Source organism: Myxine glutinosa, chromosome 10 (genome assembly GCF_964187855.1).
Source record: "Myxine glutinosa chromosome 10, kmMyxGlut1.1, whole genome shotgun sequence".
NCBI classification, from domain to species: domain Eukaryota; kingdom Metazoa; phylum Chordata; class Myxini; order Myxiniformes; family Myxinidae; genus Myxine; species Myxine glutinosa.
Window position 1 is genome coordinate 124277098 of NC_136270.1, and position 18955 is coordinate 124296052.

General features: G+C 45.9%; 1 protein-coding gene across 12 annotated transcripts in view; it reads right to left on the reverse strand.

The window, feature by feature from the left end:
- Positions 1–18955, reverse strand: part of LOC137417995 (heat shock factor protein) — a 58331-nt gene that overhangs the window by 18972 nt on the left and 20404 nt on the right. For 4 of the 12 annotated variants that reach the window (XM_078786061.1, XM_078786063.1, XM_078786062.1 and 1 more), the window contains 6 exons: positions 16127–16251; positions 6579–6654; positions 3061–3122; positions 2778–2865; positions 2573–2688; positions 2047–2388 (listed from right to left, as the gene is read on the reverse strand). In XM_078786061.1, the coding sequence (XP_078642187.1) occupies positions 2047–2388; positions 2573–2688; positions 2778–2865; positions 3061–3122; positions 6579–6654; positions 16127–16251 (809 nt within the window). Of the gene's footprint in view, positions 1–1782; positions 1906–2046; positions 2389–2572; positions 2689–2777; positions 2869–3060; positions 3123–6578; positions 6655–16126; positions 16252–18955 lie in introns of all 12 variants that reach the window. The other 8 variants (XM_078786058.1, XM_078786059.1, XM_068103936.2 and 5 more) reach the window with 3 other exon arrangements.

The window sequence follows — 18955 nt, forward strand, 5'->3', positions numbered from 1 at the left end:
CCCCAAGCTCAGTGGCTGTGTTTGTCTCGTCTAACAGTCTTGTGTTGTGTCACGTATGTTTGCCTATGTCTGTGAGTGCGTGTGTCAGTTCTATTTATGAGCCTTAGATCATGTTAAAATAAAAAACCCTTCAGCCATGTTCTGCATACAATGAATGAATGAATGATCGTTTTAAGGCCATTTTCCCCGCTAGAGCAGGGGTTAGCCTTGCGGGCCCCATGACAATCATGGTTCCCTGTTTGAGGCAATGTTTTTATGGCCGGATGCCCTTCCTGACGCCAACCCTTAGTCGCCTCTTACGATGCGCAGGGATACGGTGTACCTATTCTAAACCGGGGTCCACACCGGCATACAAACGACGATTATTACCAAACAAGATTGTGGCTTCATTTTAAAGCAAACAAACAAACAAACATACAGTAAGGCTTGTGCTGGGATCTTGTAGCAAAAACTCGGTTTGGATTCTGATCGATAATTTCTGGGATTGGGTTGGAACTCGGAGAAGTTTGCAATATTTTTTTTCATGATCGAGGCTCATGGAAGAGCTGGAATCAAGTGTATGTAAATTGATCACATGGAGCACGCATGGCCTAAATCTAAGCTGTGTTGACAGGTACAGCTGGCCACAGCACTGCTCCCATTACAATACACTGCTCCCGATTTCCTTGGAAGAAAAAAAACAAGTTAGTTTAAACACAAACTCACAAACTTGATATTGGTTTTCAATTCCTATGCTAATGAAGCGTGACTCCCATCGGCAAATCAAATCTAAATGCTATCTTTACTTAGCCACGCCATGATTCCCTAGACAGGTAACGGTGCCGATTACGGGAACATTTTGTTTCAAAACTCACAAAGAAAAAACAACGTGACCATTAGGATTTGGCAAAATAATCGATTTCCCGGTTAAAATCCATTCCCTTCATCGGAACCGGGATTTGAACAGAGCCGATTACCCGTCTGTAACAGTTCCATTGTTCCAAGTTTCAGGAGTCGATTCTGCTTTGTCTCACTTCGTCCATCGAGAACCCAGTCGTTAGTTAAGCAAGTTATATCAAAAGCGTCTCTTGTTATATATTTTTTGCAAAACAGACAAAGACAAGTCCGTTTTTCTCCGTCCATGATCTGGGGCTTCTTTGGATTTGAAAAGAATCCGGAAAAACCGAGCGACATTTTAAATCCAAAGCTAGTTCGATTTGTGCTCTGCAGGCAAGAAGTTGTCTTACATGTCGAGTACCTCTGTTATGCATAAGCATTTTAAATCATCCCATCAAAGGGAAGTTCGTGGTCGTGGAATGGAAAGTCATGCCAAACGTGACCGATATCAATCGCCATCAGCAAATCGGAACTAGACATCCGGAATCACTTATTCAGTATCACCCAACACGAGCCTGCGTAACAGTCTCTCCTGGTAAGCCGTGCGAGGGGGCTAGTGAAGTTGACTTGTAATATAAATCATGCCACTGATTTTATTTACTCATGAACATAAATTTTACAGTAACGTTATTTCTCTTGGACGGATGTCATGTTTTCGCCCCTGTTTGTCTGTGAGTAGGATATCTCAAAAAGTTATAGACGGATTCGGACGAAACTAATTGAGCAGGTTTGATGTGTGACAATGACGAATTTATTCGATTTGGGTGAAGAATCAGAATCAGTTCGGAATCTGAATCGATTCTCAACTTTTAAGAACCGCCCAAGCCCAATGGCCATTTGAAGAAGATCCAATTCATATACTAACACATATTTCTACCTCGCACACTTGCAAAACACTGCAATTACTTCTTTTCACGTGACAGGAAAATATCCAAGTTCGTTTCCGAGTTGACAGCCAAACCCGGCTTGACCCGGACTCGGCTCGGAAGCACAACTCGCCGAGTTCGAGAACTCGGTTCAGGTACAGCACTAAATAAGTTGTGAACAAATGATAAGACAGCTTTGGTTAAAATACATTGATCGAGATGAAAATGATAGATTTGAAAAATCTACATCACCAAAACATCAAATGCACGAAGGAGGGAAATAGTTGGCCTCAGGTGTACCCACTTGATTCGGCATGCCAGACTCATGCATTGCTTGTCGAAATAACTTGTAGGATCTGAGGCAGAGACGGGGACCGAGGCAGAGACGGGGACCGAGGCAGAGACGGGGACCAGGTCTGTTGGCAGACATGGGGAGAGATTTTTATCACATGTCTTTGTAACCAAAGTGGGAACGGCCATCTCTCTTTCACCAGCTCCTTCGTCCTGATTGTCCCGTCCTGCCAAGATGCAGTCAATGAAGCTGGAGGGAGAAAATGGACTTGGAGGTGTAGACGAATGCCTTGAGGGCTCTATGATCACATCTGGGCTGCCCGGTTCCTCTTTGATGACAGGAGGACTCATTGTCCTAAAGTTATGATAAAAGATTGTCAGCAAAGTAGGCCCAACCTCTGCATCCATCAACCATGTTCTGATAATTTGCAATCAACAGAACAATAAGAAGAAGAAGAAGATAATGTACTTTAAAGAAAAACTGTCGTAATATTGCAGAGATGAATCCATAGCTCTTACATTATCAGAGGGGAAACTACCTGCAGTCGAAGTCAAGTGGCTGAGGACTTGCAATGAGCACTTCAGAAATGATCGGTCCATCATCTGTGTTGGGCTGCACGGAAGAGAAACCATTGCCACTAAGCAACGGTGGATCCTAGACAGAAAGGTCCCTGGTTAGCAGAGGTGTCAAAAAAGGGACAATGGTGTTTAAATGGAGAGAAGAGAGATACGTTATGACCATACCAGATAGTCACCAATCGATTCGATGCTGATAGGGCGACCATACTTGGGCAAAGGGAGCGTAGATGCTTCATCGTTCAACATCAAAGGTCTGCTTTGTTAAAAGAAAACATCACAACGTTAACAACAACACCGGCAAATGATGACAAAAAAAACAAAAAAAAACAGCCATCCTCAAAACCAGTTGCCACACCCAGAAGGAAGAGGAAGAAGAGAACACTTCTTGGCACACAATAAACAGGTAACCAGACCAATCGAAAGTTCGAGATTTTTTGCCGTGACTCACAGTTTTCGCTTGACTCCAATCAGGCGATTTGACTGGACAAGAGTGAGCAGGAATTGGATCAACTGCGTACAATGCACGTGGAAGAACATCAGAGAGTCGAAGGCACAGAATATCAATAAGATCCAATACCGTGCAAGACTAAAACATTTTTCAACAAAATCAACAAACATGGTTCAGACCATGACACTGACCTCCCACAAACAACACAAACAGTGTAAAATCAAAGGGATGTTTTCATGTTATCATCATACAAGATAAAGAACAAATTGAACAAGGTGGAGGTATAGGTGCATAAAACTCGTGGTCCTTGGTCAGGCCACCTAAAGAGGATCAAAGACAGCTGAGCTGTGGCCTAAGGGGACTTGGAAAAATACAGCCATCAGGCAAATCAATTGATGTGTTATCTTTTCAGAAGCATAGATGAGACGAAAGGTTCAAATACATGAAGAGCAACAAAAAGGAAAAGTCTAAACCTCACCAAACTTGGTGGTGTAATGGTTGGAGTGTCCGCTCCAACTCTGGGAGGTTAGCGGTTCGCAACCCAGCCAAGTCATACAAAAGACTTTAAATTGGTACATGCTGCTTCCTTGCTTGACACTCAGCATTTAGAGAATAGAGCACAGATAAACACTGGGGGATGGCATCCTTTCGGGAGGGGGGGATTTCTCTAAAGGTTCTCCGCTGACTGCGGAAAGAAAAGTGCCACCACTATTTGGCACCGCTGGGACTCGGTGTGTAACTTCCCTCAAAGATCAACGGCCATGTTTGTCTCAAGTCCTGTGTTGTCTGCTTTCTCCGTATGCATGTGAGTGATTAGTGTGTGACAGTTCTTCTATGAGTTGATGTTTGTTCCCCTTCCATCCCTTCCTTACCTCAAACAGTGACACAGCTGACACTGCCCGTGAAAAAGCTGAATGCCTCAACTCTGTGTTTATCTCAAAATCTTGTGTCCCAAACCATTCTCTCTGTACCCACCTTACCCAATCGTACCCAGCTGCTCCTGGACTCTGTGTCCTTCTCTCCAGACAAAGTGGAGAAGTTTCTGTCAAACCTCGACTCTGAGTCTGCAACTGGACCAGAGGGCATCAGCCCACGGGTCCTAAAATCCTGCTCAGCCGCTCTATCTCACCCTCTCTCTGTTCTCTTCACCCTCTCATGTGCTCAAGGTCATCTGCATTCTGCTTGGAAATCATCCAACATCACCACTTTACACCAGAAATGTGCAAAAACAGATCCTTGCAACGACAGACCAATCAGCCTGCTCCCAATAATCAGCAAGGTCATGGAATCCATCATCGCTTCTGATATCAAATCCTTCCTCTTCTCCAATGGCTTGATCTCGGATCATCAATTTGGATCCAGTCCAGGTCATTCTACTCTGGACATGCTCTTCACCTCACCACCACATACACTTCTGTGCTCCTCACCACATACAAAGTTTTCATCTGCAGCTCAATGGAATACTGCTCTCCCTTCTGGGCTGGTGCACCTGCCTCACACCTAGCTCGGCTTCACACTTTAGAAACCAAAGCATTCAGAATCATTGGAATCTCCCATGATAAAGCCGATTGTGAGGGCTTTTCACTTGCTCACCGCATGCAGGTTGGTGGTCCTTCGGTCTTCTACCGACTCCACTCCGTCAAGCACCCTCTGCTCTATCTGTGCTCTGTCCCCCAAATATTCCTTCAGGTCGCACAAGGTCTGCCAGCAACCCTCTTCTGGTGAAACTGCCAAAATCAAGACTCTCTGCTCACCTTCACTCTTTCATTCCTCTTTTCTCCCGCCTCTGGAACAAACTCCCACACTCTCTTCAATCCCACTCCTCCCTCCAGGTCTTCAAAACGGCTGTTCACCACCATATCTAATCTTCCCCCATCCAAAACCTTGATCATTTTAACCCCCCGTAAATCCACCCTAAATTCACCTCCTTCAAATTCCGATTTCTTTCCTTAACGTCCTTGTAGTGTCCATCCTGTTTATCCCGTGTACCCCGCCCCAGCCCTCCCCATTCCACAGATCTCCCGATATCCCTGTTCTCTACTGGTGTTGTGATTCCCTCTATCTCCTCCTCTTGTCTCCTGCTCCCTTTATCATATGTTATATGTGTTAGCTCTTACATGAGCCTCGACATAGTATAGAAAAGAAAGAGCTTTATAAAGTGTAGAAAAGAAAAAAGTAGGGTTTGACACGAATGCGCCAACGGATATGCCCGCCAACGAATCGAGAGAGAGAGAGAGAGAGAGAGGAGAGAGAGAGTTGGAGAGGGAGGAAAGACACAAGTAGAAGAGAGACAACATTAGATGCTTCTAACTCGAGTTATGGTCTGCAAAATAATTTTCAAAGTGCACATGACCGTTGACTTTGGACCTGTTCAATGTAAAATTGCATCAGTTCACGTTTGTATTACAGTCAGCACGTTTGCCAAGTGTGGTTGAAATATCTCGAGTGGTTCATAAGTTATTGCAGCAACACATTTTCAATTAAAGGGCACCTGACCTTCAGCCTGACCATCTCTTATCTTCCCCCATCCAAAACCTTGATCTTTTCTACCCCCACTAATTTCACCCCAAATCCACTTTTTTGAAATACCAACTTCTTTCCTGGAAGTCCTTGGTGTCCTTCTGTTTTATACTTCTCCCACCCCCTCCCCCTTCCCACGCCTCCTCCCCCCAAGCCCTCTCCCTCCCACACATCTCCCGATGTCCCTGCTCTTAAATGTTGTGTTTGTCTGCTTCCCTTCTCTCCCCATCTTTTCTACCGCTCCCTCTTTTTATATATTTTGTTTGTCTATTTGATTTTTTTTTTCTGTGATAAATGTTAGCTCTTTCACGAGCCTCGATTCTGTATACAAAAAAGAAAAGGAAAAAAAGAAAAGAAAAAAAAGAAAAGTAAAGCCTTTGACCTTTAAAACTCTAAATTTAATCAGTTCATATTTGCATCATAATACACCTTTTTACAAAGTTTGTTTTTAAAAAATCCCTTCAGGGTTTACAAGTTATCGTGGTGACAAAAAAATGATCATGGACGGCGAGACGGACGCACGAAAGGGAGGAACGGACAGATGGACAGACAATCCGAAAACATAATGCCACTGGCGACTTTGGCATAAAAACCGAAACCTTGGCACAGGCCCAGATTGCACTTGCTCTTCCTCCGTAAAATTTTATACACAGAAACGGGCGCTTTTGAGAATGACATTTATGCAAGTGTAGTTGTTCACACGTGAGGGAGACATCACTCTGAAATTCTGACTAAAGGTGACAAGAAATAAACTAGGGTAACACGGGATGAAAATACACTACGGGTAACATGGGGCAAAATTACACGCTGGCTAAGACGGGATGAAAATACACTATGGGTAACATGGGACGAAAATACACTATGGGTAACATGGGACGAAAATGAGAACCAGGATCGTTTGGAAAGTTTTAAAATAGACACAAACAACAAGGACGAAGTCGAGTTGAAGCGAATTAATACGACCGGACCTGGAATGATTTCCGGGCACAGGTCCATACCTTATTGACGACCTTCTGCTGCTGTGCGTGTTTTTGTCGCAGGTTAACGACCTCGCGCCACAGTTCCTGGTTTTCGCTGCAAGGCAGACACAGCAAGCAAGGTTTCCCCGAGGTGCACTTGTAGATCATTCTTAGATTAAAAACGGGCGAGCCATGTTGCCATGACAGCAGACACAAAATATCAGTCAAAATCCAACGTGCAATAAAGCTTCGTTTTAAATCCGCAACACAACAACAACATGCATTTTACGGCCATTTTCCCTGCAAGAGCGGGGGTTAGCCTTGCGGTCCCCATGACAATCTTCTCCATCTTGCCCTATTTTCTGCATCTCTCCTTGTTAACCCCTTGCCCGCATTTCTTCTTCCACCATCTTTAGCCAAGTCTTTCTCGGTCTTCCCCGTCCTCTACTTCCTTCTACATTCATTTCCATCACTCTTCTTAACCAGTCACTTTCATCCTTCCTCAACCGCAACTTTAAATCCGCAATGAGGATTATTATCATGAAACGCAGAGCATACTCGGAGAATAAATCTTGTCATAGTAAGAAAAACATATCCAGGCTCTTTGTCATTCAGATTTGACTCTTAGCATCTTGGGTTCTTTCACATATACAGTATACACTGTACTTTAGAAGATGTGTCAAGAAAGCCGGTAGATTAGTCTTTAATATCTTCTCCTTGGAGGGGAGCAATGTGCCGTAAAACATTGCTTCAAAAAGGGGACCCAAAAAACAACAACAACCACGGTTCCCGAAAAAGGCCAACCCTCGCGAGATCTCTAGGAGGGTCTCGCGAGATCTCGGAGACGGTGGGAGGGATTTTCGAAGCTCCACACGGTCTCCACGTTTTTCGAAGTTAAGTATGTTCACAATTGTATTTTGTCGAAACTGTATTTATCTTTCGGTGTGTGAAGTTATTGTGTGCAACTTTGGTTGTTTCTCGGTGTTTATCTTTCATAAATTGATCGTCTGTTTGCCGTGTCGCGAGCAAGGCCTTTGCCGCGTCGCGAACGATTTGAAATCGAAGTTAAGTGATTGTTCCCATTTGTATTTTCGTTAAAACTGTATTTATTTATGGTGTTGTACGTATATTGTGTCCCGACGAAGATTTTTCGGTGCAAATCTTTCATACCTGTATTGAAAATCGTGTTAATTCGTGTCGTGTCTTGAGGCCTTGTACAGTGTGCACTGTACAACCTTGAGGCTTTGTTTTTCTCTCAGCGGTCCATCGTTTGTGATCCAATAACTTTCGTTCTCTGTATTCCCAGTCTTTTCACCCATAGCCTACTTCCTTGTGTAAATCTCAACTCAAAAAAAAAAAAAAAAAAAAAAAAAAAAAAAAAAAAACATTTCCTTCTCTGTTCTCATTCGTTTATTCATTCTTATTCGTTCGTTCGTTCTTCGACCACGTGTTTCTCCCCCATTTCCTCAGATAGTTTTCACTCATTAACCTTCAATGTTTACACTTTCCCCTCAAGTTATGCATTCCGTCATATTTTACACCACCTTTTTCTTCTTCTTCTTTAAAAGGCTGCTTTCGACTTGCTCACCAAATCAATTCATCCCAAAAAAAATATCCATCTCCTATAGTGCCTTTTTTCTACATTCCCTAAACTCTCCTGCACTCCATCCTCCATCCAGCGTCCTTAAACGTATTTTTAACTCGAAGGTCCCAAGAAACTCATTTTGCAATAAATGTTCGTTTCCCATAAATCGTACACTTTCAAAAATCCAATCTCACCCCTCCCCTCCAAATCTTCCCCATAACCCCTCCCCTCCAAATCTTCCCCATCACCCCTCCCCTCCAAATCTTCCCCATCACCCATCCCTTTCAAATCTCCCCCCTTGCCCCCTCCCTCCTAAACTACCCCCTCACCCCTCCCCGCCAAGACGCCCCCTCGCCCCTCCCCTCCTAAACTCCTGCCTCACCCCTCCCCTCCAAATCTCCCCCATATCCCATCCCTTTCAAATCCCTCCCCTTGTCCCTTCCCTCCCAAACTCCCCCCTCACCCCTCCCCTTCAAATCTCCCCACCCTCATTGCTTCTCAATTTCCCCCCTCTCACTCCCCCTCCTCAAAGCGTCCTCCCCGCTTCTTCCCCCTTCAAACTCTCACCTCCATCTCCCCCAACCTTCTGCCTCGCTCTTCCCCCTCCTCAAATAACACCTCATTGTGGCTCACCCAATCACCATCAAACCTTTTGTCCGCCCCATCCTTCCCTTTCTCCGAGCTATTCTGAAATCTCTGACACACCTTCAACAGCTCTCCCTACCTCTTCCACCTCTTCCACATCTTACCCTACCCCTCCTCCCCCCTGTTCTGTATCTGATGCTCCCCCTTCCTCTTCATTAACGGTATGGACCTCAAACATCCGGGGCCTTCGTTCAAACTTAACTGATCTCTCCATACAGGTTGCTTCTGTCAAACCAGACGTGATCTGCTTAACAGAAACTTTCCTCCTTTATGATGTCTCTGATTCCATAGTATCTCTCCCGGGCTACTCCCTCCTCCGGTATGATAGACCTGAGCCTCGTCCTGGAGGCGGGGTTGCTATCTTTATCAAAAACTCTCTTCCTCACTCGGCCTGCACTGCACTCTCTCCACCTCACCCCCAGGAATACCTCTGGCTACGGCTTCCCCTTCGCTCCCACCTCTTGTTCATATGTGTGTTGTACCGTCCACCAAACAGTGATGACTCCATCTACATCTCGCTGTCTGATGATATGGACCAACTTCTATCTACTCATCCCAACTCTCTCTTCCTCATATGTGGTGATTTCAACTGTCATCATGCCAGTTGGCTGGGTGGGGGTACCTCTCTCACCAGCCATGGCTCCTCAGCAAAGGACTTCTGCGACTCACTGGGACTGACACAATCTGTCAATTTCCCGACCCGGATCTCAGTCAACGGAACATCTTCTCTTCTGGACTTGGTTATGACTAACTTCCCTGAAAATGTCTGCTGCTCTTCTTCTGCTCCGATCGGATCATCTGATCATGTCCTTGTTAAAGTGGACATCTCTCTGACCATCCTCAGGGAGCCTGCTCAGCGTCGACGAGTCTGGCATTTCACTCAGGCCAACTGGCACGGTCTTCAAGCAGCCATCAATCATCTGGACTGGTCTCCCATCTCTACCACCTCTGACATCAACTCATCCAGGGAATTCTTCCAAAGTAAATTGCTCTCTCTCATGCACAGATTTATCCCATCTCGTCTTCAGTTGTCATACCCTTCCTCCCGTCCATGGTACACGGAATCTTGTGGTGAGGCTGTTGCCCAGAAACAACTTGCCTTCGTCTCCTGGAAAGCAAATCCAACGGAAGGAAATCTCATTTCCTTTCACAAAGCCCGAAACAAGTGTGTGTCCACCCTCAGGAGAGCCAGGAAACAATATCTCTCCGTTGTCAAGACCGAACTCTCTTATCTGTCTCCCTCTTCCAAATCCTGGTGGCGTCTGGTCAAATCCGTTTCTGGTGTTTGTTCCCCCTCCATCCCCTCCCTTACCTCAAACGGCTACACAGCTGACTCCGCACGTGAAAAAGCTGAATGCCTCAACTCTGTGTTTGCCTCTAAAGCTTGTGTCCCAAACCCATCCCTCTCTGTACCCACCATACCCAGTCGTACCCTGCTGCTCCTGGACTCCGTGTCCTTTCCTCCTGACAAGGTGGAAAAGTTTCTGTCAACCCTCGACTCTGATTCTGATTCTGCAACTGGACCCGACGGCATCAGCCCACGGGTCCTAAAATCCTGCTCTGCTGCTCTATCTCACCCTCTCTCTGTTCTCTTCACCCTCTCTTTTGCTCAAGGTCAACTGCCATCTGCTTGGAAATCAGCCAACATCACCGCTTTGCACAAAAAAGGTGCAAAAACAGATCCTAGCAACTACAGACCAATCAGCCTTCTCCCAATTATCAGCAAAGTCATGGAATCCATCATTGCTTCGGATATGAAATCTTTCCTCTTCTCCAATGGCTTGATCTCTGATCATCAATTTGGTTTCAGACCAGGTCACTCTACTCTGGACATGCTGCTTCTGCTGTCTCAACAATGGATGGAGGTCCTCAATGCCAAACAGGAAATTAGAGCTGTCTCCCTAGACATATCACGTGCCTTCGACACGGTCTGGCACACCCGCTCTGCTCACCAAACTCTCCTCCTTTGGTATCCATGGAAATCTCCACGCATGGCTGGCGGACTTCCTCTCTAGTCGTCGTCAACGTGTGGCCCTGAATGGGTTTCTCTCATCTCCTCTTCCTGTTCAGGCTGGAGTTCCCCAAGGCAGTGTTCTGGGCCCCGTGCTTTTTCTGGTCTTCATCAATGATCTCTCTGACTCTCTCGAAAATCCTCTCTATCTCTTTGCTGATGACTCCACTCTCTGCCGCTCCATTCCTCTTCCCTCAGATCGGCAGTCTGCTGCCTCCTCACTCTCTGAAGACCTGGACAAAATCACAGACTGGTCAAACAAGTGGAACATGTCTTTCAATCCTGACAAATCTCACACTCTTACTATGTCTCTCCGAAAAGATCGACTGGACAACCCTCCCATCTACTTTCTCAACAATCCTCTCCAAGAAGTTCTGTCGCTCAAGATTTTGGGTCTCACTATCTGCCATGATCTTTCTTGGGAAAACCACATTTCCAAGCTGGCCTCCAAAGCCAGTCGCCGACTGGGCATCCTCCGTCGTGCGAAGTCCTTCCTCGGCACACCTGAGCTCCTCACCACATACAAGGCTTTCATCCGCAGCTCAATGGAATACTGTTCTCCCCTATGGGCCGGTGCTCCTGCCTCACACCTAGCTCGGCTTCACGCTGTTGAAACCAAAGCTTTCAGAATTATTGGAATCTCCCGCGATGAAGCTATCTCTGAGGGCCTTTCACTCACTCACCGCAGGCAGGTAGGTGGTCTTTCTGTCTTCTACCGACTCCTCTCCGGCCTTGCACCCCCAGCTCTCTCTGTGCTCTGTCCCCCAAATATTCCTACAGGTTGCACAAGATCTGCCAGCAACCCTCTGATGGTTAAACTGCCGAAATCTCGGCTCTCTGCTCACCTTCACTCTTTCATTCCTCTTTTCTCCCGCCTCTGGAACAAACTCCCACACTCTCTTCAATCCCACTCCTCCCTCCAGGTCTTCAAAACGGCTGTTCACCACCATATCTAATCTTCCCCCATCCAAAACCTTGATCTTTTCTACCCCCGCTAATTCACCCCAGATCCACCTTGTTTGAAATTCCAACTTCTTTCCTGGAAGTCCTGGCAGTGTCCATATGTTTTATACCTCTCCCACCGCCCCCTTCCCATGCCCCCCCCCCCCCAAAGCCCTCGCCCTCTCTCAGATCTCTCGATGTCTCCATGTCTCTCGGTCCCTGCTCTCAAATGTTGTGTTTGTGTCCTTCCCCCTCTCTCCCCATCTTGTCTACCGCTCCCGATGTTATATGTTTTATGTGTCGGTTTGTCTTTCTGTGTGATTAATGTTCGCTCTTTCACGAGCCTCGATCTTGTATACAAAAAAAATAATTAAAAAAAAGAAAACAAATAAATTAAAAAAGAAAAAAAGAAAAAAGAAAAACCCCCGCTTTGCGGGGAAAAATGGCCTCTAAAGGTGGTTTTATCTTCTCCCAACAATAAAACGCACAAAATTCAGAATGTACGACGAGCTATTTGTGCGGGCTGTTCATGTAACACCGTGGCTAAGAATACACAGTCTGTGATGTTCTCACAAGCCTGCGCAGGAAAGGAGGGCTAGGTGCAACGACAGTGAGTAAATATAATCAGCACTCGCGAAAGGTACAATTCATTCAACACAGATTGCTTTGTGTCGGTCACAGTCGCGATACTGGATGCTGCAACAAGTAAACTGATCCCCGAGTTTTGGGATTGTGCCCTCCTTTCATCGGGAAATCAATCTTTGTTGTGTTTATACAAGTGTCTGTGAGAGGGGGCAACGTGGGCCCCCTGCCAGTCTACGGTAGACTAAAACGCAGTTGGTGGACACACGAGGGCTCCATGTCAAATGTTTGCACCAACAGACATCAACGGACATTGTGTCCGTTTTAGCATTTGTGAAAAGTGTTTTGAAATTTAAAGCGTTGTAGTTTATCAGACATATGGTAACCATCGTAATACTATAGTAAGGGAACATGCTAGCACTTTGATCGAGGTTTTATTGTCTTCATACACATTTGCAAAATTAATCTGAAGAACATGCACGAGTTAAGATGCGGCGTGTGCGTTGGGAATCTGAATATAATCTTCACACACAGAATGATGACAACCTGTGATTCTCGATTTCAAAATGAAAAGGATCGCTTTGCTTCAACTGGATAATTACAAGATAAATAATAAACATGGAAACGCCATCTTACATCTGCTTGCTGGACAAGTCAAAATGTCTTTTTGCCAAAACGATCTACATCTCAAGATACATTTTGGGAAAGGCGTCAGGAAGGCAGAGATAATGTGCTTTATGTGAACATAAAGTGCCACGAGATTTCAATATATGAAGACATTCCCTGCAGGGCGAGATAGTTTCACTCCCCCCCACCCCTCATGTGACCTGTTTGACACATCACCACTTTTGAGACCTGCTTGACAATGCATCACGGCTGTGGCCTGTTTGACGACGCATCACGTCTGTGACCTGTTTGACACATCACCACTTTTGTGACCTGTTTGACACATCACCACTTTTGTGACCTGTTTGACACATCACCACTTCTGTGACTTGTTTGACAATGCATCACGTCTGTGGCCTGTTTGACACATCGCTCCACTTCTGTGTCCTGTTTGACACATCGCACCACGTCTGTGTCCTGTTTGACACAATGCACCACGTCTGTGGCCTGTTTGACACAATGCATCACGTCTGTGGCCTATTTGACACATGGCTCCACTTCTGTGGCCTGCTTGACACAATGCATCACGTCTGCGGCCTATTTGACACATGGCTCCACTTCTGTGGCCTGTTTGACACATCGCACCACGTCTGTGGCCTGTTTGACACATCGCTCCACTTCTGTGGCCTGTTTGACACATTGCACCACGTCTGTGGCCTGTTTGACACATCGCACCACGTCTGTGGCCTGTTTGACACATCGCTCTACTTCTGTGGCCTATTTGACATTGCTCCACTTCTGTGGCCTATTTGATATCGCTCCACGTCTGTGGCCTGTTTGACACATCGCTCCACTTCTGTGGCCTATTTGACACATCGCTCCACGTCTGTGGCCTGTTTGACACAACACACCACGTCTGTGGCCTGTTTGACACATCGCTCCACTTCTGTGGCCTATTTGACATCTCTCCACGTCTGTGGCCTGTTTGACACAACGCATCACGTCTGTGGCCTATTTGACACATCGCTCCACTTCTGTGGCCTGTTTGACACATCGCTCCACTTCTGTGGCCTGTTTGACACAACGCATCACGTCTGTGGCCTGTTTGACACAACGCATCACGTCTGTGGCCTATTTGACACATCACTCCACGTATGTGGCCTATATAACACATTGCTCCACTTATTTGGCGTTTGACACTGTTCCACTTATTTGGCTTGTTTGACACATCGCCCCACTTCTGTGGCCTGTTTGACACATCGCACCATGTCTGTGGCCTATTTGACACATCGCTCCACTTCTGTGGCCTGTTTGACATTGCTCCACTTATTTGGCATGTTTGACACATCGCTCCACTTCTGTGGCCTGTTTGACACATCGCTCCACTTCTGTGGCCTGTTTGACATCACTCCACTTATTTGGCCTATTTGACACGTTTCACTTATTTGGCGTTTGACACTGCTCCACTTATTTGGCATGTTTGACACATCGCTCCACTTCTGTGGCCTGTTTGACACATCGCTCCACTTCTGTGGCCTGTTTGACATTGTTCCACTTATTTGGCCTATTTGACACGTTGTTCCACTTATTTGGCGTTTGACACTGAATATATAATGAATGATCGTTTTTAGGCCATTTTCCCCGCTAGAGCAGGGGTTGGCCTTGCAGGCCCCATGACAATCATGGTTCCCTTTTTGAGGCAATGTTTTTATGGCCGGATGCCCTTCCTGACGCCAACCCTTGGTCGCCTTTTACGATGCGCAGGGATACGGTGTACCTATTCTAAATCGGGGTACACACCGTGATCATTCATCCCAGCATGCTGGGATTCAATTTGTCGACCTCAGAAGGATGACAGGCTGAGTAGTGAGTCAACCCCCCTGGCGTTAATTCAGCGATCAACCAGGATTCGAACCCAGGATCCTAGGATCCCAAGCCGGCACTGCTTCACTTATTTGGCCTGTTTGACACACCGCTCCCCATTTGTGGTGCGTTTGACGCAGCACTCCCCTTTGGACCATGTGGCCATAGACCGACAGTCATGGGCAATGAGTCGAATTTACATGAGCATGTTGCAATTTGCCCCAACGAGAGATGACAGACACGGTCAATGTCAAATATATGCACACATCGTTTTCGCCCTCTGCTGGCCTTTCAAAGTCATAACATAGGAACCGATCACATTCCAAGTGGTGAAACACTACAAAACAACAACACAACAGGCATTTTAAGGCCATTTTCCCTGCTAGAGCGGGGGTTAGCCTTGTGGTCCCCATGACAATCTTCTCCATTTTGCCCTATTTTCTGCATCTTCCCTTGTTAACCCCCTTGCCCGCATTTCTTCTTCCACCATCTTTAGCCAAGTCTTTCTCGGTCTTCCCCGTCCTCTACTTCCTTCTACATTCATTTCCATCACTCTTCTCAACCAGTCACTTTCATCCTTCCTCAACACATGACCAAACCATCTCAACCTGTTCCTCTTCACAGCATCCATCACAGGCTCTATTCCCATCATCTTTCGCAATTCATCATTTGTCTTCCTCTCTCTCAACGACACTCCACACATCCACTGAACCATTCGCATTTCCACCCTTTCCAGCCTTTGTTGCTGCTCTACGTTCATTACCCATGTCTCGCTCCCATAAATCATAACACTTCTCACACATGCAGCATACACCTTTCCCTTCAGCTTTAACGATGCAACACATGCAGCACATGCAGCACATGCAGCAACCCCCCGGTGTGTACCCCGGTTTAGAATAGGTACACCGTATCCCTGCGTGTCGTAAGAGGCGACTAAAAGGGTTGGCGTCAGGAAGGGCATCCGGCCATAAAAACATTGCCTCACAAAGGGAACCATGACAATTACAAGTGGAGAAACACTGATTGGTAAATAAATAGGATAAGTCGCGGATGAGATAGAGTATGGGTGACTACTTCGTAATTAAATGAGCTTTGTTGATGTTGCTGGGTTGGCACTGCCATCAGAATTTATCAAATGTTTTATGTTCTTCACCATTTGTGTCAAAGCAAAGTGTTGCAGATCTATAACAAATAAAATAAAAAACACAACTGAATTCAGATCAACAAACAAATTCACCAGTGATGAACTTCGAACTGCAACTTGCCACGTTTCACTAGTACAGGACTATTCCTTCATGGTCAGGGGGGGAAGCAGCTTGAGCCCCACCCCGATAACATCCTCGGGCAGCTTACAGTTTTAGGGATTGGAGACGGCTGTCCATCGTCTCCTGCCGTCCGCGCATATGCTTCACGTCGTTCAAAATGCGTCCGACATCCCCCTGGTGGATCCGCAGCTCGTCTGGCTTCAGCGTGGACACCTGCACCTCCAAATACAGTCACAAAGCAAGAGAGAACTGTTACACGTGCGAGCTCAACGTGAAAAATACCGCAATTATTCGCACACCTCAAACCCAACCACACTCGTCCTTCGATCGTGAAAACAAAATAATCGGTACATGTTCGTACAAAGTTAGTGCATGTCCCATCCGTACTAACTTTGTCTTGTTCATGTCTGAATTCGGTTATTTCATAACTTGCACAGAGAAGGCCGGTTAAACAAAAGCTGGCACATAGCAGAAACAGGGTTGCTAGGGTACAAATGTCATCGCAAGGCTCATGTTACACAAACAATGCATTGACACGCTAAGACTGTTGTTTCTCCACGATTCCAAGCAGGTGTGTTCCAGACACCATTCTTACTCTCGGTATTTGATTGACTTGCTCGCTTATTTATTTATTTATGCAGCCACCGACCCACCATCGGTGCAGATGTAGTGTGAGCTTAAATCGATACAACTGTGTTCATGTTGTCATACAAAATCCATAACAACGGTCGAAGCATAACCACTTGGATGTATAGAGTGTTGGAAAAAGGGTCGACTTGCAAAGCAGCTTACAGTCACAAGCTCTGCTGGCATTCAGGAATGCCATGGCCGTGAACTGCGACCTTGTCCGTGACGAGTTCGGCCTTCTCCACATGATCGATAAAGCTCATATATCATTTATTATATTATTTGCGTTTTTGTTTTTTTACTATCTTTCCTGAGGTTGTGCTCCTCTGGCCTCTCGACCTTCTCCAGCTCCTCCAAGGGACACGCGTTCTTAAGTAACCCTTACCTGCTTAAAATCACAAAATCCAGGCTCACCGCACACCTCAACTCTGTTGGTCATATATTTGAACTACCGGTTCGAGATACACCACTATCTCAAGCAATTTGACTTACCCCCGGCCCTGCACACCGAGTCCAATTCATACCCAAGATCCTTCCTACCCTATTAAGCTTAATAAACCCAATGCTCTTATGATTCATCAAATACCTATTCCAGGGTGTCGAGGACGAACAAAGTAGCTTCTTGGGGAACAAAGTGCATGGCATAATTTGCCATTTCCTTCACCGCATTAGTCTGGCCAAAATCCAAATTCCTGCCCAGAGCGATGGCAACAACGGCTCGTTACAAAATAAACCATGGGATCTTTAAACCCCACTAGCTAATGCTTGCAGGTCTTCCAACAGACAGAACAATCACCGATCCAAGGCCCTGCCAGTAAAGCACTAACTAGTCTGATGGATCAAAACCAGACGATTCAGGTCAAAAGCCCGTGCGTTACCTCGAGCTGTCCTGTCAGCCCTTCAGTGAACAGCACCTTATCATTGATTAACATTCCAAGGTTACAGACCCTAATGCCCAACCCTTTAAACCAGGAACAAGGTGGGATCTGTAAATTCCACACTAAATTACAGCAAATGAGAAAAGAGGATTATGATAACGTCATAATGGAGGTGACATTTCACCATATGTGCCGTTCATTTCTAATGAACTTTATATCAGAAACATGGGAGTTTCACTTTTAACACCCTGGCCCAATGGCCCATCCAGTATGCCCACTCCTGCCGTGACACTCGATATTTTATCGAATGAAAAAGCGAGAATTCCAGTGGAAACAATGATGTCACCGGTTGCAGTCCACAACAACGAGCTGTATTGAAAACTATAGAGTGTAAGTGTGGTTCAAGCTTTCATCTTGGCTGTGCCCTGGAGAGCTTCTGTGCTTGCCGAATCAATTAAATAAATAAAAACCACCTTTAGAGGCCATTTTTCCCCGCAAGGCGGGGGTTGGCCTTTTTCGGGAACCATGGTTGTTGTTGTTTTTCGGTCCCCTTTTTGAAGCAATGTTTTATGGCCGGATGCCCTTCCTGACGCCAACCCTTTTTGCCGCCTTTAACGACAAACAGGGAATTACCAGTGAACTGGTACTCAATTAGCCGACCTCGGAAGGATGACAGGCGGAGTCAACCCCCCTGGCGTAAATTCAGCAATCAACCGGGATCGACCGGTGCCATACCGGGCTCGACCGGGACCGGGCCGTACCGGGACCGGGATCGACCGGGCTTGCCGAATCAATTGATGTGCGAAATGTCCTTTCGAAGTTACTTTTTGTGGTGGGAAGCGGATGGAAGTTCCATGGACAAATGGTGACCAGATAAGGTGCCATACACGAATACGACTCCAACTGATCACGGACATTGTGTTTCTACGGAAACAGTATGGTCATGGACAACGACTGCATTGTTCAGAAGGAAGAGCATGAGAAAGTGGCCAATCAGACACCACCGCGTTCAACTTCACGAATGAAGCTGCTCAATTTGTCAATATGAAAACATGATGTAAAACGTGGAACATGTCGATTTCAACTCTAAATTCGAATTATGATGTAATTATGACGTCAGCTTTGTTCAAAAAGGGAACACATTCTAGATAAACTATTAATTCCTGCAATTTCCAATGTATGGTGAAACCAGGCTTCCACATCAGGAAGATGGATTTGATGCCGGAATAAAGAATACGCTGCATTGCGGCGGATTAAGACATGTACAAATATATATTGTTGCGGTTTTAGAACCCACACTCTTGTAAATAATAATCACTTGTAAATATCCCATGACATTAAAGGTTAAAGGTAGCACCCTTAGTTAGGCCACAGCAACACGTAGGCCACCTTAGAAATTCCAGTTATTTCAT